At 37.7% G+C, this 24,043-nt stretch overlaps 3 protein-coding genes across 4 annotated transcripts; 1 reads left to right on the top strand and 2 right to left on the bottom strand.

Moving 5' to 3' along the window:
* Positions 1-2,871: 2,871 nt before the first annotated feature.
* Positions 2,872-10,720, top strand: nlrc3l1 (NLR family, CARD domain containing 3-like 1). Of its 2 annotated transcripts, XM_014994390.2 has the most exons (7): positions 2,872-3,103; positions 4,074-4,324; positions 5,409-5,504; positions 5,641-5,718; positions 5,810-5,915; positions 6,006-6,243; positions 6,690-10,720. In XM_014994390.2, exons 2-7 carry the CDS (start codon positions 4,170-4,172, stop codon positions 8,237-8,239), a joined length of 2,223 nt encoding a protein of 740 aa, XP_014849876.2. In that variant the 5' UTR covers positions 2,872-3,103; positions 4,074-4,169; the 3' UTR covers positions 8,240-10,720. The 2 variants fall into 2 exon arrangements, with proteins under 2 accessions (XP_014849876.2, XP_087868681.1); XM_088012555.1 differs by lacking the exon at positions 2,872-3,103 and having other exon boundaries at positions 3,130-4,324.
* Positions 9,773-11,497, bottom strand: LOC148155426 (interleukin-1 receptor type 2-like). The gene is made up of 5 exons (XM_088012556.1): positions 11,240-11,497; positions 11,118-11,159; positions 10,986-11,048; positions 10,724-10,853; positions 9,773-10,617 (listed from the first exon to the last, which is right to left on the bottom strand). Exons 1-5 carry the CDS (start codon positions 11,283-11,285, stop codon positions 10,455-10,457), a joined length of 444 nt encoding a protein of 147 aa, XP_087868682.1. The 5' UTR covers positions 11,286-11,497; the 3' UTR covers positions 9,773-10,454.
* A 1,481-nt stretch (positions 11,498-12,978) lies between these two features.
* rnf121 (ring finger protein 121) lies at positions 12,979-23,578 on the bottom strand. The gene is made up of 9 exons (XM_014994389.2): positions 23,412-23,578; positions 21,457-21,494; positions 20,987-21,128; positions 20,455-20,609; positions 20,218-20,325; positions 16,517-16,637; positions 16,304-16,437; positions 14,358-14,459; positions 12,979-13,351 (listed from the first exon to the last, which is right to left on the bottom strand). The coding sequence occupies exons 1-9, from the start codon at positions 23,487-23,489 to the stop codon at positions 13,231-13,233; spliced, it is 999 nt and encodes a 332-aa protein (XP_014849875.2). The 5' UTR covers positions 23,490-23,578; the 3' UTR covers positions 12,979-13,230.
* Between the last annotated feature and the right edge of the window lie 465 nt (positions 23,579-24,043).

Genomic DNA, 24,043 nt, shown 5'->3' with positions numbered 1-24,043 from the left:
AAATGTACTAAAAATTCCTCTTCCCCCCAAAAAAGAAGATACCCACTGGCTTTAACTGGCTTTAAACATCAATGGAGGTAGGCATTGGTCTAAGATGTCTAAATTTTTTTGTCGTGGAGCGGAGACTGAGTAAAGCCCGGCAGGCTTCTGCAGATTCCAGCGCTGCTCAGTCCTTTGAATGAGGTCTTTCAATTATCATTCATGTCAGGCTCAGCGGCGGTGATGCTGCTGGGTCTCTGCTGCCCGGCTCTTCTGCCTAAATACATCCTAGTACCGTCCAGAGCAGCGAACAACACGCAGACTGTTCACTTCATCCTGCCGTCTGGAGAGGTAGCATTCGCTCTAAGCATCCTCCCTCCCCTTCCCCAGACATGGAGTCACAGCCCTCGCTGCCTTCAGCAGGCGAGGTCTTTCTGTATGACGGGTGATTAATGCCACAGGCGCGACAACCGCGAAGACTCAGCATGTAGTATTGTTATGTTTGTTGGTCATTTGTCTGTGAACACTTTCAAGCTTAATATTTCTTGAGAATTTTTTTTTTTTTTTTTTTTTTTTTAAGAGTTTGGTTCAGGATATTTGACGTGGAATTCAATTAAACTTTATACGGCATTAATATCTTTAGCTGGATCTCTTAGCATGTTCCTTTTTTTTAAAAAAAATCTGTGGGCTTTATTTCAAGCCATCTTTAATGGTGATAAATTGAAATAGAGGCTAGCCTAGCCATTGCCAAGTCAGCTAGATTAAAATCTACAAATTTGAGAGACGCCTACTTCGTACTTCATTATGAAAAACAACCCAGGTTGAACAAAAGTAGGGTTAAGTCTAAGTCTGCCAACTGTATAATAATCCAAAGTGTGTAACCTAACAACAACAAATTACATATGTGCTTAGTGACTGAAAAAACATGATCATTATTTGCATTAAAACAAACTTATTCATTGCCAGTGGGGAAAAAAACAACAAAAGTGAGTAGGAGACAATGCAATCATGAATTGAGTGTTTGTTTACCTTCCTGTTTCATCACCTCAGGGCCTTTTGTGTCTAGGTCAACTTGGTTCAGATGCACAGACTGCACAAATAATGACACATGCTGCTAAAACAAAGATCGCTGACATTTGGTTAAAAGAAACAATATAAAATTATACTTTGATCGTATGTCTCCAATAAATAGAAATACTGTGGTGTATTCTGATGTTAATTCCTTTACATCTTCTCCAAGCCTGCTGGCACTGATCGCCCTCCATACAAGCCACTGTTTTCTCCTGCTGTCTTTGTCGCTGCTCGCCTCCATCACACAAAGCGCACTGTAGTGGAACAGTGGTCACCAAGGGAAAGAGGATGCTGACATGCCGTGATCTTTATATGTACAACAGCTTCAGGGTTTAAACCTTTCCTTACTCATGCATTGCTCAGTATTAAGCCATATTTACAGTACACTGTAATTAAGTAAATAAATATTACATTTGAGGGGTTTTAAATTACCTTATAATTAAATTTGAATTTATTTTATTTTTAAGTTGTAGTGAAGAGGCCTTTTCTTAAAAGGCATTTCAAAAAAATATAATTTTACAAATAATGATGAGTTGGGCTTTAATTGCAAACATTCAGCTCTGTCTTAAGGAACTTTACATCCAAAATTGTCAAAAGAGTATTGAAATCAGGACTATATTATTTACAAACCATTTTTCAAGAGATGTAATTGAGCATTAACTTAAAAGCTGCTTTGTGGCCAGGTGAGGGAGGCTGCATTCCTGTTTTGCTCGTTAATCAAGCAGGAAATTGGTCAGTTTTTGTTTTCATGTGATGAATTTGCATTTAGAAACAGTCATATAATAAGTGTATTCCTAATGCAGATTATAAAGGCTATACGTTGCAAGAACAGAGCACATCAATGTGGAACTGAGCTTTAAAAAATCCTAAAATCCATGGTTTGACATATGATAATTTAAAAAAGTTAATGGTGAGCTTATATGTAGAGGAAGGGAGATAATGTAACATGCATGAATCAAACAGAAACAGAGCTGAAATGGCAGAAATGGTCAGAAACATGTCAAGAAAACCTATAGCATCTAGTAACAAAGGCTCAATAATACTGGGTTTACTAATAATAAGAAATAAGACTATAATAAATTTTAAACATCCTCTTTTTTACCATAACATAATATACTTTTTCAGCCAAGTTCCACAGTATGCTGGAACAATAGTGTTCAATAAAATGTAATAATGGGGAAAAAGAGGGATGGATTTTCACACACTCAAAGGTCTTTAAATGTTTATTCACAATCATCTACATAAAAGCCAGTGCAGCAGATTGAAACCCAAGTCTGTTAGCAGTGACCGTCAAAAAGATCAATAATCATAGATGCAAAGAGAGGAACAGTGGGAAATGTGAGAATGTGACTTGATACAGCATCTATAAATCATGATTCTTTTTTTATCTCTGTGAATCATACTTTCAGTCCAAGGAAAACTCTGATGCAGGGGATTGACATTCAGTCCCAGCCTTACATAACAGCAGCATCATGATATAGACTAAAACTGAATGATTTGTCTTTTCATAGGGAAGCTCCAAATGTGCTGTGAATTAAGTCTTATTAAACCATTAGAAATGTGTGTTAGCCATGAAAGTCTTTCTACACAACTGTGGAGTAAAATATGTTGAAACAATTTATTATCTTTATGCACACAGACAAAAAGAATACATTTAATGCAATTGGGAACATCTATAATGTAATATTAAAATTTTCCATACATTTTAATTTACAATAGTAGCTTTTTATCACAAAGAAAGCATTTTGAAAACCTTTACATGTGCCTGAATTGATTTATTATTTAAAACATGTTATTTTTTTCAAGTGCTAACTGTTTTTAACATGAAAAGAACATTAAGATTTGTTAGCTGTTCTTCCAAAGAATTACAGAAATAAGCAGGTTTGAGATTAAATTTCTTAACAACCAAAAACGTTCAGTAGGTGATCTTTAGCTGACGGGAGTGTGCGTTTAATGGCTTCATCCTCAAGGGGGCAGTCGAGTTTATCAAGCCTCCATTATAGTTTGACAGCGAACAAGAAAAGAAACTTCCTCGTAGTAAAGGTTTTCTGAGGTAAGGTAACTATTCTGTCAAAAGATCGGTAATTATGTCTTAATAATAATATGGTATATCCTAGCCAACTCATTGACATTGGTTACATCGTTTATGAACGTATTAGTGAAAGTTTTGACAACACTAGCGTTCTTAAAGTCGTCTTTGGGACGCCGGGTAAGTTAGCTAAATGCTACACCTAATTTAGCTTCAGTGAAAGGAGAACACGTTCTTTATCTCTGGTATGTAGAATAGTGAAGTCAAGCTTCAAACACATGGCTTTTAATTGTAGATCACATAACCGATATAATATGACAAGCCATGAATTTGCTCTAGATAGACAGAAGCTCTCAATTTATGAAAAAAAGAAGCGGTTTTCTTTTTTAAAACTAGTGTTTTACGACATGCCGCTTTGTCCACATTTAGAATCATAAATCCGAAGTATCCTAAACATATAAACCTCTCAGATAATTTAAATAAGTTAGATTCATGACGTGGCGTGTGAATTTACACCTTATGTGTTGTGTCCCACCGCTGACAGTCTGGAAATGTTTGGAATTGCATAATTGTTTTTTTTTTCTTCTTTCTTTTAGATCTGGATGATTATTGAAATTCAAAATAGATTATCGGAAAAATTATTTTCTTTACACCACCCCATAACTAAGGAGATGATCAGATGAGTACTGATTACTCCATACTCATTTGATCATAATTTGTCCATCCATAAATGCAAATAACACGTATATATTTAAAGTTAAAACCAGGTATTGATTTATGTATGCCCTTTGCATTTAAGGTCTTTTCTACCATTGTTTTGCCTTTTCATCTAAATTCACTTTATCTCTAACTACTTAATTTCTTTTGAATGCTCAAGGTTTTTTTTAAAGAAAGCAAGACGATATGCCTTTGAGCAGAATGGTTCTGAAAAACCTGAATATCTGGTCCTCACAACTATTTCTGATTTTTTTTTTTCTTTCTTGCTGCTGCACAGGTTCAGGCAGGTTAGCCTGTGTTCACACTGGGACGAAAAAACGTTCACTGGTAGTTCTTGCCGAGTTGGTCGCTGAGTATATTTCTGCATGATATAATGGCTGAATCGATGTTGTCGGACAACTCTTCCATTGGGGATGCAGTGTCTAGTAGAGAAGATGTTGAATTCATTGAGGATGAGGATCTTTACTACATTCCTGAGAGGAGACCGTCTCTTGACCTTGGACCGTCTCCTATGGACACCAGTCAATGGTATGTTGAGATCTGTGACTTTTTAGCCTTTCCAAACGAGCTAAAGATTCATACAATGCAGTCACTTTGAATAATACAGAGATGGAAAGAATGTGTGCCGTTGGTGGAGAAGGGCAAAGGTCATCACTGAACATTCTAAGGTTCCTCTTCACCAAAATAAGTCTAACTTAAAATGTAATGAAAGCAGCCTTTACTTGTGGACAAAATAAAGCACAAGAGTTTTTAGGATTACCGTTATCTGCTTTAAGACAAAGTTTCATAGCCTTATAACTTATAACTTACACTTGAATTCAGTTTAATTACAAAAGCACTGTGCATAACTTTAGCAGAATGCATAAAAGAAATCTGTAAGAAAAAGGGAATTATTAGGCTATATAAATGCAATTACAAATGTTCAATTGTAACAAAAATACGCCTCCTGGAGGAAAGTGGAGTTAGTGCAAGTTCCCCTCAAAAAGAAAAATCTTCACATGGAGCTCAAACTTGTACTCGTCTATCAACTTTAAGGCATTTCAGTTAAAATGCCTGACTTGATGCTGCTTGTAGGCGTTCATTGAGGTCAGAGTGGACTGCTGATCCTGTGCGTATTGCTCTGTGAAAACCAAGAAACTAACTCGAGACGCACAGATGAGCTTTTACTGATAAACACAGATTTCCAGTTTTTTCTGACCTACTAATTAAGATTTTATTTCTTGGGAATAAAAACAAATGTAAAGTATTTTCCAATCTCTGCTTTTTATGAAGGATCATTCCACTGATTCCGGTTTGAAAATGTGTATTCCTGCTGCCATTAGAGGCAACGTCACACTGCTGTAACACCTTCAGATGGTCCTGTGAGGTTTTGATGCTGAAGTAGTACAATTCTGACTTTTGGGTCATCTGCCCACATCTCGAATCTGGCTGGTCAATACTCTGGGCAGCTGAAGTTGGAAACTGCTTGATTTCTGTCTCCAGATTTCTATTCTACTTTTACCTGGTGATCACCCACCAATGACTAACCAATGACCAGTTGTCTTTTTTCAACTATTGGATGACTGATTTGTGGATCACTTTATCTAAAAAACTCTAACTCTGCTCCCTACAGGCATTTTGTGGATCAGGCCTTGACTCCGGCTCAGAGCTATGAAAAATTGACTAGTGAAGATGAAGGTGTGGCAGACCAGGAGGGGCCCTCTACAAGGTAGAAGCAGCATTAAAGACTCACAAAAAGCTTAAGCATGATGATCACTTGAGGCGCTCGCATTCATATCAGAGAGTTACGCTGATCTTCATTACCTTGCTATAATGTTAAAGCGTCATTGTCTTCCTGGTTTTAGCGTCCGGCTGGAGAGAGCAGAATCATTTTCCAGCTGCTACTCCGTTGACAGCAACGACTGTGAAAAGATCATTCCTAAGTAAGAAATGTGACCGCAGTGTTAGATTTTAACGAATGCAGCTGTTTGATACGTGGCCCTAAGATGTAATAAAACCTGTGTGTTTCACCAGGGAAAAAACCAAAGAGGAAGTCACAGAGCCCTCGAACCAGCTCGAATTAATCCAAGAGCCAGAGGAAATCAAGCATCCATCTTTGACCCTACAATTCACTTTTAAGGTGTGCTTATGTGGCATTCACCTTCACCAGGCCTTCAAAACTCAAGCTCAAGCTGGAAGTGATTCATTTATTTGCTCCATTTCCTCCTAGGCTTTGTGTGAGACCCTGAAGAAGCTGCCTGAAGATGATTTCAGGATGTTCAAGTGGAAGCTGTGGACTCATTACCCGCAGCCTTTCAGCGCCTCTCAAAGCATGGACATCGTGGACCTCGTGGACCGACTGCTGGAGAGCTTCACCTGTGAAATGTCTGTGCAGATCACCAGAACCATTCTCGTCAGCATCAGTAAAAAAAATGTTGCTGAACATCTGCGGATGTTGTACATCAAAAGTGAGAGCGTTCACCGTGTTCATTTCCATTTAAAAGTAACACGAATGATTCATCGCTGTGAAAAAGTATTTGATGCCTTCCAGGTTTCTTCTCTTCTTAGATGGAACAAATGTTGATATTAGAAAACCTGAACAAATGCAAAGGACAGTTTTCAAATGATCACATTTTTTTGGTTCAGTTGCGTTAGTCATAAACAGGTTTGTTTAATAATTTTAACAGAACGAATCTGACAGCATGAAATACGCTAAAAGAACTCAAAAAGCAACGCATCTTAAGAAATCCAAGAACAGATGGGAAACAAAGTTGTTTAAACAAAAATGACGTATTTCTGTATTAACATATTCCTCTATTAAAAATAGACAAGAAATCTTGAAGGATGCAAATTCTTTTTTCGCAGCTCTACAGATCATGTTTTGATCTTAACCGGATTATTTTTTTTCTTCCAGATCAAATACGTCATGAATTGTGTGAATTGATGATACAGAAGTATAGCGAAGTGTCGATCACCGAAGGACAAACGATGCCACTGGATGACATCTACGTAGACGTCAATACTTTCTCACGTTCTGACAATGGGCCGAATGTTGAACATGAGGTCTTGCAAATAACCAAGGCGCCCACCAAGAAGAAGCCAGGCGATCGGCTTTCGTTAGCAGAAACTCTCTCTCAGGAGTGGATAACCAAGACTTATGCAAGGCAGGTGTATCTCTATGGACTGGCAGGATCGGGGAAGTCCATGTTTGTCAAAAAGCTTGCCCTTGACTGGGCTCGGGGGCGATCACACCAGCATTTCTCCTTTGTCTATGTCATAACAATCAGAGAGATGAACGAGTATTTAGAAACTAAGATCTCTCTGATGGATATAGTGAACAAACTGTACCCGATGGCAAAGAGGATAAAAACGGAGGGCTTGAGGTATGAAGAAAATGAAGCCTTATTCATCTTTGACGGTCTAGACGAGTACCCTGAGGAGTTTAACTTTATGCGAACAGAGATTCACTCCGACGCCAGTTCTCCCATGACCATGAGGGTCCTCCTGGTCAACCTCCTCAGAGGCCGGTTTCTCAGCCGCTCCCGATTCGTGATAACGTCCCGGCCTCATGCTGATCGCTGCGCCCCGTGGGATGGGCATTACGACGAGATCGAAATGGGCAGTTTCTCCGACGCAAACAAAGAGGAGTATTTCAGGAAGAGGTTCAAGGACCCAAATCAGGCAGCCAGAGTCATCGAGCACGTCAAGTCGTTGAAAACTCTCCATATCATGTGCTGCCTGCCCTTGTTCTGCATGTTGTTGGCAGATGAGTACCAGCGCGTCTTCAGAGAGTCACCGGAAGGAAAACTCCCCACCAACATGACGTACATGTACACGAAGCTCCTGCTGAAGCTTGTTCACATTCGTAGAACAAGAAAGCCGGCTTTCAGTCCAGAGGACGAGTTGAAGTTGCTTATGGATCTTGGGAAATTTGCCTTTACCTTGCTGGAAAAGGGTCAGTTTCATATGAACAGGTCGAAATGTCCTGACTTCTCTCACATAGAGGCAGTGAACAGAAGTGGCATCTGCATGCAGTACACGACGACTCCATTCGTCCTGTGCCACGAGGACGTGGTGTGTTTCCTCCACCCCACCGTGCAGGAGTACATGGCTGCTCTCTATGCATATCTCTCCTTTAGGAACCACGACAAGAACATTTTTGATCAATCGGTGAAAAACAAATTGAAATTGAGCCACAAGGGACACAGAATAATGGAGCTGTACAAGGCAGCAGTGGAAAAAAGCCTGCAATGCCCAGATGGCAAACTGGACTTGTTCTTGCGTTTCCTCTTTGGGATGGGATGCAAAACCAACCAAGAACTTCTCCTGCCGTTTCACAAGCCTTCTGCGAAGGTCCTAGACTTAGTTAAAGACTGTGCGGCTCTAATCAAAAAGAACCAAGGATCTCCGCATCCAGATCGGAGTAAGAACTTGAAGTGCTGCCTGGAGGAGTTGGAGATGTGAGCCTTTGACTTTGGCTCCAAGTCAGAGTGAATAAAATGGCCGATCACTACACAAGAAAGCAAAGTAGTGCACTTTAGTATCAGCGCATGCATGAGGAAGCCACATTTAGAGTGGCAGTTTATGTTTGAATGGGAAGCCTATTCATTTAGTTTGGGAGCATATGAGGAAAAGCTGCTAATTTATGTGAGACACTATCAGGATACAGTCCAAGTGATCAGATCTCCATGTTTTCTCCCATCTTCAGTGGTTTCAGTAGCTTCATGATCAAACCCCAGGGCTTTTTATTTGGATTTTGTGTTGCTCAACAAAACAGGAGTAACTGTGAGCGGAAAGAAAATTGATTAATCATTGTTGACCTTTTCTTTTTTTTTTTTTTTTTTTTAGAAATTATTTTAAACTCCCAGCTTCATCTAGGCTTGGGTTTTGATCCTTTATCATTTGTTAATATGACTTAAACCAAGTCATCCCATCAGAGCCCTGGTTTTACGTACAAAAAAATAAAATAACGTCACTTTCTAACCAGGGAATTTCTGAAGGTGGGCTGAATGCAAATACACACTTTCCTTATTTTTATATATAAAAAAAAATACTTTAGCTTCACAGTTATGTTGTGCTCAGTGTTTATCACACAAAATCCCAATAAAATGCTTTCAGGTTTCAGGTTGCAATGTGACAAAATGTGATCAAGTTGAAGGTGAAATGACAGTTTTTGCAAGGTGCTATATTTGATTAATCTGCAGAAACTCCCAGCATCAATGAGCAGAAATTTCCAGACCAAGTTAAAAGTCTGGAGAAGGCAGCCCTGTGAGTTTTCTCATCTAAAGGCTGTGGCAGAGTTGTGCATCCAATCTATCTTGCTGCCATTTATAGGTTTTTGAGATGCATTAGTGTTTTGGTATCTCTGCAAAATCACATAGGGAGTAATTGTAAAAATGGTAAACAACTTGAGTCACACAGGGATGGATTTTGGACACGAATCTTGGCATACATCTAAAAGCATGCTGTTAAATTAAAGCTCAGAATATGTAAGAGTTTAGTCCTTCAGGCAAAAAAGTATTTACATTTTCAGAAAACTTGATCTGGACAGTTTCTAAGTTTTGATTCACTATCATTGTTTTGTAATAACATAATTACCTGTTAGATTAAAGATTGACCTTGAAGGAGGAGCTAATGACAGATGAAATTTGAAAAAGTTTTGAAGACTAAAGTGGAATTCTGTGTTTTAGGGTAATTTTTTCCTCTTTGCATTAAGAAATAAAATGCTCCATTAGGAAACTGATTCAACACTCATTATTACATGCATGTACACATACAGTCTTAAATTGTATGTTCCTTTGCTGTCTGAAAGTTTTTTTTAATGTATATTTTCTATATTTGTGTTTGTCTGAAAACAATGATACTGAAAAGAAATTTTATCTCAAATCTTTATTAAGTTTATGAGAAATATCTAGATTTCTTATAATCTGTGGCACATTTAGTGACAAAATACATATAGATATAGTATGTAGTTGTTCAGAAATAATAGGACAAATATCCAGAATCAGAATTTATTGGTCAAAAGTGTGTGCACAAAGAATTTGACTTTGGTTTAAAGCACTCACAGCATACAAACAAAAAAGTATAAATATATACACTTTAGAGGAAATAAAATGATGAGTAAACACATGTATGTACAGCCATTTCTTCCTCCTTTTTGGTACATGTAGGAAAAAAATCAGGCTTGTTGTGACGGTGCAAATTTGGTTCTTTTGTTTCCTAGAGTGCGTGACTACTCTGGCCTAATTATGCACAAGCATTGCAAAAATGTCAGCTTAAATGCAATAAAGAAATAACTTGTTGGAGACAAAAGCATGTTTTATATTACCCAAGTCTCCACCTCACACATATTTATTTAAGTTTTTAATTCAAAAGAGCATATCGGCAAACAAAACAAAAGAGCGAAAAGCTTAGTAATTTATTTTTGTAATATTTTGTTTTTACAATGTAAAGTGCCTCAGTGCTGCATTTAGATGAGCGCTTGTTTACGTTTCAAAGTACTCTAGATATTTCTCTTAGCTTCCAGCCAGTGTTTTGCTTTGTGCCTTTTTTTTTCTTCTCCACACTACTTCTGTAGCTAAAGAGACTTTTCTACCATGAATCGTAGATGAAGGGTACAATTCATGTTAAATGTGCATGTTGCAAGATGAACATTGTTCAGCAGGTGCCTTGAGTGCCTCTATTGTTTACCACTACAATCAGTGTCTGCTAACTTTATAAACTTCTGTGCCATTCCAACTGCATTTGTTACAACACAGCTAAAGTTGGAACTAAAGTCCTCCAATGCGACATTTTTCAAGAGCAAACTCTTCTGCAGGACCAATCCCTCCATCGAAGATGATCTAAAACGAGATTTGTCGCTGCAATCAGAACCAAGTTGAAAGCAAAGATGCAAATGATTTAGATGTGGCGGTGTAACTTCTATTAAAGTGTTGAAATGATCCTTACTCGTTTGATTCGATTATTCTGTCATGGCTGTGTGATTCTTCGGGGAAAGTGCCGTTGACGAGCCAGTAGATGAGAGCCTCGTCCTCGTCGCAGTTCGGTAATGCGTCACAGTGGAGAATCAGATGCTCACCTGGAAGGAAAGATCCACAGTCCAGGGTTGAAATATTGCCTTCAGTAGACGTTACTTGAACGCAGCGTAAGAAACAACAGATACTCTTAGACATGAATGTCAGGATACAAATAAAAGGATAACATGAGTTACCTGGATCCGCCCTTATTTGGCTGTGTAGAGGCCCGATAATCTTTGGAGAGTCATACTCTGAAACTGAACAGCTGAAATGAGCCAATATAATAAACATAAAACATAAACCCGTCATATTTAATTGCTCCTTACCTGGAAATCCATGAGCAAACAGCAGGCACAGACATCCAAAAGCTGTTGCATAGACCACAAAATGATCACAAAAATGCAACAAAAAAATAAAACAATGTATTTTCATCAGTACGCACAATTACCTTTGATAGTAGATTGCAGCTTCATATTGATCTGTCCAGTTAACATCTAGTCTGCAGTATCTGCAAATAGGGATCCCATTATATAGCTGTACACACTTCCCCTCCTCCCACTCAGTATGGGGATTTCCTCAGTTTTGTGCATTTGTGTTGCTTGAGGTCAAAAATTGTGTGTGACTTACGGTTGACTTCAAGTTGTTACGCACGGTGATTCAGTGGAAACCCTGCAAACGTGCGGTTCATACACTATACAGTCACACAATCATTGTCATGTGACAATTATTAAAGGGTACTGACTGATTTGTTGCTTGAGATGTGCTATACAGACCTGATCAGTTTTGATTTGAAGAGTTTAGCCATAAAACAACCTCTTTAGAGCTTTGACTTTTTGAAAATGACAGCCAAAAATTAAAAAAAAATATTTTATTTGTGGCCCACCAGTGCATTATAAGCCTGGCGGGCCACCAGGCTTTACCAGGGGTGTGCAGCCTTTACAAACCATAGAGCTGTTTTTGCCTTCACTGCAGCCGGAACAAGCTGAAAGCAAATGCAAATTATTTCGACTTTGTGGTGTAACTTTTACTAAAATGTTACCCCACAACTTTTAACAGTTGTGGTACTTCAAAACTTGAGAACTGCAAATTTTACATGACTTTTTGAAGAAAAACAACTTGGTGGTTAATATCTACTATAGAATATTTTTCATTTTTAAAGAAATGTATTTTTTTAAAGCTTTAACATAAAATACATAAAATATCAGCAAAAAGAGGATGGATGAATTTTCTCTGAGATGTACAGGGCTTCCGCCAGTGCATTATAAGCCTGGTGGGCCACCAGGCTTTACTTGTGCTCCACCAGGCTAAATATTGCTCATGTGTATTTGTCTTTTTAAAATGTTAGCATTTTTAAGATTTTACAGTTGGTCAACTTTAAACATTTTTTAACTCAAAAACACGGCGGGCCGCTGGATAAATGACTGCCTTCGCACCCAACCACCGGGCTTAGCAAGTTTTCTGGGGGAAACCTTGGATGCAATTTGTGGGAAATTATGAAAACAAAAAAAAGGTACCACTTCCAACCTAAGAAGGAAAACAGATGTTTTAAAAAAATAACACTCAAACTTTAGTTTCATTCTGTTGTGGTACTTCAAAACAATCCATGAAAAAACTGCTAAAGTCTGCGTTTGCTTTTTTATATATATTTAATATTGTACATTAAAGAGGAGACCCTGATTAGGCCAGTTTGACCAGGATCATTATGTTTTGTTTCTTAATTAACCAGTATGATGCCTCTGAGTACCATAGCTTTGGAAAAAAAAGAGTTTCCCTTGGTCTTATAATGGTGAGACCAACTAAATAACCTCTATTACCCCAGAGCTACAAAATGTTAAAATAAGGATATTGCTAAAAATACCCTGAAAGTAACCTTTATGTTTCAGAAAGTTTCATAAAATAGTAGGTTTTGTATGATTAAAAGGTTTTCCCCATTGACTGGATGCTTTCAGTCAGAAGACGAATGACATCAGCTTTAAGAAACCTACGCAACTTTGAGTTAAAAATACGTCGACAAATGTGAAGCAGCGAGATGAGTGATTAAGCTGAAAGAAGAAAATGTATCAATTTGAGGAAGTAACGAATTGTTGACGTTTTCTGCAAAAAAAATTTATGACTCATAACTTTCAGACATAAACATGGTTCAAGAACGATACCTTCAAATATTTAAGACGAATCAGTAAAAAGCACCTCTTTCAAACCAATTTACTAGTTCAACCAAATAACAAATCACATGGGTGTGAAACAAACCCCAGGAAATTAACAGACCTCCGGAGAGAGAACACTAATAAAATTCAAATAAACCGTAAATACAGATATGCGCCTAGAAATATTTACAAAAAGTAGAGACACTTTTGTTGGTGTTTTAGTTTAATGTTAGGCCCACAGTCTTTTTGGAGCCAGTGCATATCTTCTCAGTCCATTGAGGTCTTTAGTCCGGGATCACTCCAGACCCAGGACGTAATTGATACCTTGGACAAACCCGATGATGACGGGTTGCCAGGCTACCAGGTATCGAAGCCAGTCTAAAAGTTGTCCATACATGACATGTGGCCTCTCCCAGCTGAACAAAGCAGTGAAGGAGAACAACTCAAAGTAATCAGAAGAGATACAACAATCAGGAACTCAATTAGAATATCATTGAAACTCACCTAATGCAAGATGTTAAGCTAATAAAAAATAGACAGATTGATACATTTCAAGTTTTTTTTTTTGTTAATTTTGATAATTATGGCTTCTAGAAAATGAAAACCAAGCTAAATTCAGAGAACTCCACAATAAAATAAAATAAAAAACTACTATTTAAACAGCATACTGAAAACCTATATGCATGTACAGTGCAGCATATGCACTGAATATTTGGGTTAGGTCTCCTTTAACATGACTTACTGCATCAATGCAGCATGACATGGATCAGCCTGTGAGTGATTCTGCAAAAAAAACCATGTCACTAAAGACCTGCAGGTGCACAGTATTGACGCACAAACCACACCTAGTGAACATTTATGTGTATGCCTGCTTCATGTACAATTCCCCCTTCCAAACCATTTCTTCCTTCCACTCAACTTTTAACTGATATCCTTGGAACAGCAGTCTGTGCTTCTTTAGACTAGACTGGATGGGCCACAACACTTTTATGTTAAAATATTTCTGTTTGGCCTTATACAAGATATGAAATATTTTTAGGATTCTGTTATCTGTCACTCACAATCCTCTAATTTAAAATAAACATTTAAGATATATAACTGAATATAGCTTTCCCTGATCAGAAATGCTTAAGGTAAACTTTTTAATGACCTTCTAATTTAGAAGAATCCCATTTCTGTTGTAGGAAACTGCTGTCACGCGCCTCTAATGTGTCTTTAACTGATCCATGAAAAGGAACAAGAAGTTGATATGCAAGTTGGAAATTTCTAGTACGTTAATTAACATCTAGTCACTTTGTTCCACTCAATTTAAACTTCCAACAACATATTATTTAGCTTGACTTTTTATAATACGCAACTGCAAGATTCATCATTCAGCTCAAAAAGTAGTTGTTTAAATGGCTGGAACAACAGGAAGGATACGGATTGCTGAACATCCTCTTCAGATCCACCTTCTCTTTGCAGTACGGACACATCTGCTTCTTCCCCACGATGCACCAGCCTCTTATGCAGAACTCATGGAAGCTGGACGTGGAGTTAAGGCTTCATGTGTCACCAGCTTGAACATGGGAAAGTGTTGATATGAACGTTTCAACAGCATCAACAACAGAAAGGTGGCAGTGAAAACGCTGATTGCAACCAGGTGATTCATATCCCACCAGATTGGATAATTCCAGGAGTTCATGCGGAAAAAATGGACATGAAAACATGAAAGAGCCCATATTTGGAGGCTGACAGGTCAAAGGAACAAACATACCACTAGGTGGCAGTGATGGAGATATTCTCACAATTCAAGCGAGTTATATTTCTGTTAAAAACCCTTCAAAACATTCAATTTTAAATATATCAAATGTAACAGACAATTGAATATGATTTGTATACCGTTTCTTTCACTTGAGTTTGAAAGAAACAGTTTGGTTGTTAGTTTGGTTTTGAAATTGTATCAAAATGCTATTTCTATCTAAAACACCAATGCAGCAAAACATTAAGGATTTGTAATGGATATTCTATGTGTAAAATGTTTTACTCAGAGATGTAAATTCTTTAAATTACATCCCATTACATTAATGTTCAATATGCAAATTGTTTTCTCTTGATTATGGACCAATTTCTTTTTGTCTTGAACATCCAATAATTTCTCTGTTGTTTTTCTAATCATAATCTAACTGCAATAATAATTTAGTAAGCTGGTTTATGGCTTGAATCATTTTCACTGCTATGGTGCATTTCTGCTCATAAAATCACGTAGCTACAAATTGAGTTTGTTTATAAGTCCCCGTTCTCCTCTGATACTCCTACATATCGTATGGTGACGGCAGCATCATGCTGTGGGGGTTGCTTTTCTTCAGCAGGGACAGGGAAGCTGGTTAGAGTTGACGGGAAGATAAATGGAGCAAAATACAGGGAAATTCCTCTTTAGACAGGACAATGGCCCTAAAAATTCAGCCACAATAATGGCTCAGTCAAAGTCAACAATATGCAACTTAAGATCTGAGTTTTGATGAGGTTTGTTTGCAGAATTTGCAAACAATGGGCAAGAATTTCTCTTGGTGCAAAACTTGTACAGACAGTGCCGCTGTAATTTCAATAAGATAAATTAGTAGAAGATTATGAAAACCATATATCTTATGAGACCCTACTTTGTGCTGCTCTAACTTAAAAAAGGAATAGGAAATATTTTAAAATAAGGACATAAATGAAGGTTTATGTCAATTTTTTCATGAAATAATTACATAGAATTTCCACAACAATGTGTCTCTTAAGATAACGACAGTGTTTTTTAGATCCATTTGTCGTGTCATTTTGTTGGAAACAATGTGCTTTTTTTTTTAGCATTTATACACAAATCCCATATTAAAAAATTGCATCCATCCTCTTTTTTTCCCCCTTTATTAAAACCTAAAAATAGAAATAAAATGTCAGTTATTTAAAAACATCAGATTTCCTCATTAAGTTGTGTTTAAGAGCCCGTGTAACATTTGCAAACCTAAACTAAATTTTAGCTGGAAAAATGACTCTTCAGATGTTAAGGTTGCAGACCACTGCTGCGGACGCCAACATGGAAAAACATGTTAGTGCCAGGTTTTAAAATGGAAATGCAGAGTTTGAAAAAGGCCTACACATGGAAACGTGCGGTTTATAACGTTCAGCAAATTCCAATCAGCACTGAGGAAGTACATGGGGTAATTTAAACCAACAGACAAAACATTCTGGGATAAAGATCAAGCTACTTCCTCTTTACATTGTGAGGCTGTACGCCATGGTTTCTAAAACAAATCTGGAAAACAACCCATGATGCACCAAAACTTCTCTATTCACTGATAAGACCAAACCAAAAAGCACGTCTGTATAAGTGACAGGTAGGATACACGTGATTGCAGGACAATCTGTAGGTGTTCTCGATTATTCCTTCCTCACTGACATCTACGAGAATGGGCTGACCACAGACGGCGCAGATGTTGTCCGAGAGGTGCTTGGTTGGCATCCCCGATGCACTGTAATACTGAAATGAAAAGCACAAAGGGTTCAAGTAACATTTAGAGTCAGTCGCCACCTCTAAAATATGCAATGTAGCTACTTACTCCAACGGTTGAGGCCATGAAGTCTGCACACATCTCGGCAAAGTCTCTACCAAGGACTCCATAGTACAGCCCATAGAACAGCAGCGAAACGCCAAAGTCCATAGCATCCTCTGGTTTTATCCTGCAGGGATAATCAGTGATAAACAAGAGCTGCAAAAGACCAATAAAGAAAAGTGAACTAATAAAAAGACTTAACACTGCACCCAAATGATCCATTTTTCATTGTTTTACAAACTTTGCTTTAAATTATTTAGGACTTCCTAATCATTTCAAATAGAAAACCTTGATCTCAAGACTTATTTTAGAATCAATAAACCTTAAAATAGCTGTAACCATGTTTTAAATATATATAAACAAAACAACTGCTTAATCTTATAAACAATGAAACTGAAAACAATAGCAATCTTCTCCTTGGCAACCATCTCTATGGAAAAAAAAAAAGAGGAAGGCAGACATTTTTTTACGTGCAGATCATATGCATCACTTGTCATGAAAGCTTAAGCTTTTTACATAATGTTTACATTAACCTTTGCAATTTTAGAAACAGACTGATTCTTATAGGCTACATTTTTCTGGACCGAGGTCATTCCACTCTTTATCCAAGCAAAGCTAGTAAAATGATTTCCAGTCGGCTTGGTTGTCGTTCATTTCAATTCAGTTTACGTATGTAAGGATGACAGGACATTTTCCGAGACAGAAATCTAATTTGAGTACAGAAATTAAAAATTGATTCAAATTCAGTTACATACAGCGCATCTGGAGAGTGTTCACAGTGTTTCACTTTTCCCATATTTTCTACAGCCTTATCCATAATTGTTTTAAAATATATATTTTCCCTCAAAATTCTCCCAAATACCCAATTATGACAATGTGAATTTTATTTTTTAGTTCAGCTGAGAAATGTAGAAAAAAACTACAACAAAGGACTAGATGCACAGTTTACTCCAATTCAATCCTAGTTCTAAAGTAATCCAGACAAGTTCAGTTAAAATCCACATTAGTAAAAAGATACAAATACTTGGGAAATTACAAAACCAGATGAATTAGCAAATGGAACAATAATTACATAAACAGGATTATTAGCCTTTGCCCTTTAATATGTCCTGACATATTAAAGGGCAAATGTGTCAGTCGGTTTAACCGCAACAATGAGGAAATGAAATAGTCCTGTGTCAGGGAGCCTGTTCACAAGAAAAGAAGCCGCAGATATATTCAGGATTTGCTAAAGAAATCCCTGCAAGTGAGAGGGTTAGCTACAACGGCGTCCATTTATAATCTCGTGCCACCACTAAACCTCAACCACAGAGACTTTTTGGTTGCTATGTGTACAGCTAACTCAAATAAAGTGACTCAGAAAACTGGAATATTACATATGACCAATAAAGAAACTGAATATTAATACCCGACACCAGCGTCAAGTACTCGTACCCAATACTCCAAACCGATTCCACAGTTCTGCTGGATTTTCCTCCTGTGCTGTGCAGCTGTGCAACTCAAAGACTAAACTAAATACATTTATTTTCAGAAGTTATCGTGTGGTATCAGTACTTGGTATCAGTGAGTACCTAAATTGAAGCACTTGTACTCAGTCTAGAACAAAAACATATCGGGGACCTCTACAGATATTATATTAACGCTTTCTTCGGTAAAATTGTTGAATAAGAAATGATAGAAAAGGTGAACGAGCAGCTGGCAGGTCGTTCACCTTTGGAGCCATGTACCACTTCATGGTTGCCTCTGCACTTGGAACTTGCTCATAGTGACTGTGCTTGATTGGCAAAGGAAACATGTCTGACCAACAAACCCCATAGACCAGTGGTCCCCAACCCCCGGGCCAATTGGTACCGGGCTGTGCAAGAAATAATTAAATATTTCTGTTTTATGTATTATAGGATCTTTTATTTTGAAAATCCTTTAACCAGATTCTCTCGGTTACTTGCGCGCCAACACTGAGCCCACAAGCAGCAAAATGAGTAAGAAACAGATCAGATGTCTTTGGAAAGTTTCTTTGCAAAGGGAAAAAGGCCCAGAGAAGAGACAGGGGGATGGATTTATCCCGGACCGGTAGGTGAGTCAAACATTACAAGCCCGCTCTGCGTAACATGCGGCGACCGGCTGCTAATGAGGCAATGAAGCTTCAAACTGCTTCGCCACGTAGAGACCAAGCAGGGTGTGGATATAAGCAACACTTCGGGTGTCATTGTCTCCCATCACTCCCAGATGGGACCGTCAGAGAAACAAGCTCAGGACTCCCGTTAGTCTTTATCGTGAGTTAAAACTTTCACGAAAGTAAAATGTTCGTTTTTGTGGCGCATCTGTATCTTATTTTGAAGGGATATGTAAACGTTACCATAGCGACCAGAGTCAGAGCGTTTGGGCAGTGGTTGAGAGGAGATGAGTAGAGCTTGTGAGTCTTAAGTCTGGTTTAGACGGCAAGATTTAAGGATTGACAGCCGATTCTCCAAACCTCTGTGACCACAGAGCTGAAAAAAGTACAACAGGTTCGATCGGTTCGTGTCTCCAAGGCAGGAGCAACACGAACCGATTCAGTCACAAACATCCCAAGTCCAGAGGATAATTCAGTAAGACCCCCAACATAGCAAGAATTTAGAATAACCAAACACGGATGACGATGTAGAAGCAATAGTGACAGTTTGTGGACTCATTTTAAGAGATAAAAGACGTAACGAAAAGAAAAGGCGGTGGATGAAAGACGACGGGAGCAGCCGCTCTATTTGCTGCACTATGATTTGGAGATGAATGTTTTTTCATAGTTAACATTTTTAAATGAATGAATATAATAATGACCTTTACATATAATAATAAACATTTCCACATATGATATCTGATATGAGATCTGATATCCACCGGACTCTCAGTTGCGCGATATGTCAGCTGTTTGGGATTCCCCTCTGTTCTTATGTCACCACGCTTTCTGATTGGCTTATGGTCACATTCAGCAGGTTGTATTCTTGTTCCCAGTCAGGGAAAAATAAAAGATAAAAAGACCAAGACAACCGATAAAAGACCAAGACAACCCAAATCTATTCAGGCTTTAGCAGGATGTAGAAGCCTTATCTGACGTTTCGTCCGCCCCCTCCCCCGGGCCGCTGCAAAATTTCCAAGTCTTGACTGGTCCGCGGTAATAAAAAGGTTGGGGACCACTGCCATAGAAAATAAAGCAAGAGGAGACACCAAACCCATTAACACCATTAAATGATCCTGGGCTTCCTTAAAATCACAGATTGGTGACATTCATGCCACATTACATTAACTCAGAAATTCTGAGTCTTGGCTATGCAGCCAAGACTTCTTACTTAATGTCAATCCTGTACAGTACATGAAGAAAATTCAAAAGATTGGCATTTGTGAAGTAATTTTTGTCATGCTTAAATTTTTCTATATATCACACGTTTAAGTTTTGTTAATTAAACTATTAAAGTAAAAAACTTTTTGATAGCCTTCTAGTTTTTTTATGTGAAGTGGTAGATGGATTTTTAAAGTAGTTGTTACACAGAATTTGAAAACAGCACCATCTAGCGGTGAGAAAGTGCAACACATCAAGGAGCCCTAAAAGCTAAAAAAAAATTGGTTGAGTTGTAAAGCTTTCATGAACACAATATACATCACCCACTGGAAAATTTGACAATATTAAAAAGAGAAAAAAAAGAGAGAAAATAATTTTGTGCAACTATACATACCTGAATATAAGGTTTATACCAAAAAGTGTAAACATGACAACGCTGTAGCCAAATATTCCTATGGCATAGCTGATCTTGTACAGGAGGAGGAACCACTTGTACACCAACCTACAAATACAAACAGACAGTAAATGTGTTTGACTTGAGACTGTTTTACAATTATCGCAGCACTAATCTGTCATCTCTCTTTTTTATGTGGATATTTGTAAGTGAAGCTTTTCTAAAAATGAGATTCACCTCGGCGTGGTGCAGGCCAGTGGTTTGCGAGTGGCACGGAAGGAGATGTACGCTGTGATGACGGAGAAGATGAACCACGTGGACAGAAACCTCCACCAGTGGAGTTTGGTAGTGAAGTAGAGCGGAACTACCCACATCTGAAACAGTGTCACCAGCTACGAGACACGACATGTGCAGAATCAATAGCGAATTTGAGCAAAAGAAAAAAAAAAAAAAAAAAACTAAGCTGTCAATGCTATCAGAGACGAGGAAAACTGAAAGTCCATTTGAATCGAACTAAGAACAAGAATGAATATCAGTTTTTATTTCTCTGTATTAGTAAACGACATTGCAGCAGTGCGCTGCCACACGTATAATCTAAACGTAAAGATGCATGTTCCTTTACTGGAGATTTCACAAAAGTACTTTTCACGCCGATGCAGACACACATACCTCTTGTCCCACTTGAAAAGATTTTGAGACTCAGTATGCAAACCGTTACATGATGATATTTCCAAATTCACACTCAGAGCTTGTGTCTTTTGTGCCTTACGTTGTACGACTTTGGGTGTCTCTGTTTCCACTGCACGAGTACCAGCTGGGCAACGACCAGGGTGACGATGAGGATCAGCACCATTTCTGCGTGCATGGCCTCATGACCTTTGTGTTTGGCATGCATTTTTGCATGCTCCACTCTGTTGATAGAGATATAAATGAGCTATGTAGGTTAACAAGCAACCGCGTGATCGGAAGATTTACACCAAATGTGTGTGCTCGTGCTGGCACATGGGCTGATAGAAATACTGTAAATGGTGTCATCTTTAAAAACAGGAGTAAAATGGTTTGTATTTTGACCTTGGTAAGATTAGAATATGTTTCAGATAAATGCATTAAAGAGACAGAAACAGATAGTGATTTATTATTGATGTATTATGCAAAAACCTTGTGCATTATCAGCTGAAAACCCACTGACGTGCAACAATTAACTGTACAGATAAGTCCGAGTGTGATGCATACACTGACCTCCATTTCTCTTCTGGTGAAAGCTTGGACACATCAAACTATAAAAACACAGAAGAAAGGGTAGAAAGTGAATAAAATTGCAAAGCGGAAGTTTGTAAATTGTCAATTTTGTAATTCCTTAATTCTGTGTAAGATCCCAAACCTGCAACACATTTTTTTGGTCATTTTTGTTGTATTGCTAAAACCAAAAATTTGAATCAGTCATAATTTTCTATTTTAAAAAGCCTAATCTCTGTATCACTTGAGGTTAGTTTCATTTTATTTAAAGAGGTGAGACAACTGACAACTAGTTCTCGGTTAAAACTAAACCTGTATTTTTAAAAAACCTTTTCTAGTTGCGGTTATCACCACGCAACAATCAATTTTATTTTAATCATTAATTCTGGGCCTGGTGGGTAAATTAATGATTACATTTTTTGTCAATTAAAGACCCTTTGATGCTCAAATGGAAATTTTTTGTAACCGTTTCCTTTTCTGATTAATTCAAAATGCTAATTTCCATCAAGATACATGTAGAACCTTTTATGGGATAAGTTGGTCAGATCTAAAAATACCAAAACAAAGTAAATAAAAACATTGGTCGACTAAAAGCCAAAGAGGTGCACCTCTGACAGCTACATCAAATAAAGCATTCTGGAGTAACATTGTTCTCTGGACTTAACAGTTGCTGTCCCTCCCAGGTTGTTGAGCTTGTTTAACAACCTGAAATTAATTTAGAGGCTGGTAGGAATCACTGACGTATGCCTGTCTCGTTATAATTACCTGGAACAACAGAGAAATATTAATCGTCATCCTACGCAGGAGTCCAAGTGAAGGTTCAGATGTACTCGCACATCTCAAAAAAAATTAAGAATATAGTGTAAAAGTTCAATATTTCTTGCCAGTCATCTCAGAAAGTGAAACATAATTTTACAGAAATTCATTACACATGGAGTAAAATATTTCAAGCTTTATTTTTATTTTTTTTAAACTATTTTAATGATTATAGTCTACCGGTAAAAAGAAAATTAGAAAATTAGAATATCATATTAGACCAATCAAAAATTGATGTCAAATGCACAAATGTCAACCTTCTGAAAAGTATGTACATTTCTATGCACTCAATACTTGGCTGGGAATCCTCTTGCATGAATTACTGCATCATTACTGCAGAGGCGATCACCCTTGTAGCACAGCATGTGAGTGAGATGTACTGCTAGTATGTAATATTTTGTATTAATTTCTGTGTAGTAATACTGAATAAGGCAACCATTCTTAATTGAATGTGATCAGTTTAGTACAATCTTGGATCCTATTTGTTATTATACTGTTATTTCACTTTCCTCAACGAGATGAAGGACAACCAGGCCAAAGGTTACAAAATGATCAACATCTGAATTTTAGGAGTATTTCAAAATTATTTCTATTCATATACACAAAGTTGAAACAATGACACAACCTAACAGACTTACACACAGTCTCATCATTGTGCCTTTCAAAAAGCTGAGTTTAATTCAAACACTGAAATATCACAGGAAGTGCTAAAGTTACTTCCACTGAAATTACCTGACCTTTGAGCCCCACCAGCCACATCATCTTATACTAAAGATTGCTTTAAAATGTCACTCACAGCTCAGCAAAATTACAAAGGAGGAAACCATTTATAATCGAGAGAGAAAGGGAAGAACACAAGTAGCTTTGATTGAGTAATAGCAGGTGATGCTTATGGTCTTAGCAAGGCTGTAATTTTATTTTTGTTTGTACTTGCCATACAGCTAAACTTGTGTCCTGGTTCCACAAGTTTAGCTGTTAGTTCACTTGACAACCTCCTTCCTCCCAGACACTCTGCCTGGTCATGGTTGGTAAGTTAATCGTGGTAGTTAGTAGTTAGCTAAATCTGGCAGCAGGAGCTAACTCAGAAGCTAGCTCCTTCCCAGACTAACCTAAGACTTCCTGTTTATTCTCATTAGTCTAACCTGGTTCGGTTCATTATGCTGCTCCAGCCCGTGGTCGTGCTCCACACCGTCAACCTCCACCTCAAACACGCCAGCCATCTTCAGAGAGCTTCTTTAACGTTCCGGGGCCATTAGCATTAGCGGAGCAGCTTAGGAGAGTCACTTCCTGTTTCAAACACCTTCAAAATAAAGTTCCAGATTAAATGTAGGTCAATTTGTAACCCGCCCCCCCAAAAAGAAAAAAAAAAATCAATGTACCACATTATAGCTAATATTTAGAATGTTTTAAATGGGTTAGAATACAATAAATCAGATGTATTTAGCTTATAAAATTGTAAAATGTCCTGTTTGCTTAACTCTTGAAGCATATTGTTACTATTCTCTCTTTTAAAGCTGTTATATTTCATGTAGAAAGAAAAATGTTCACGACTCTATCAACAGTCCACACAGAAAACTGTGTGGATTTGTTACAACCATTGCATAAAACTTTCTGTCCCTTGTGGTTCTAATTTCTAACAGAAATATCAATTGTGATATTGTTAGCTTTATGCACTTTTCCCTTAAACTGAACTGTGAAAGTGAAAAGAAACTACGGGAACATATTTTAAAAGCTAAAATTATAACTAGAATTAAAAGTAGCCTGAATTTCTAAT

The sequence above is a fragment of the Poecilia mexicana genome, unplaced genomic scaffold (assembly GCF_051168715.1).
Source record: "Poecilia mexicana isolate PSO_F unplaced genomic scaffold, ASM5116871v1 scaffold_14, whole genome shotgun sequence".
Classification (NCBI taxonomy): Eukaryota; Metazoa; Chordata; class Actinopteri; order Cyprinodontiformes; family Poeciliidae; genus Poecilia; species Poecilia mexicana.
Note: the sequence above shows the minus strand (reverse complement) of the source record. Positions and strands in the feature narration are given on the sequence as shown.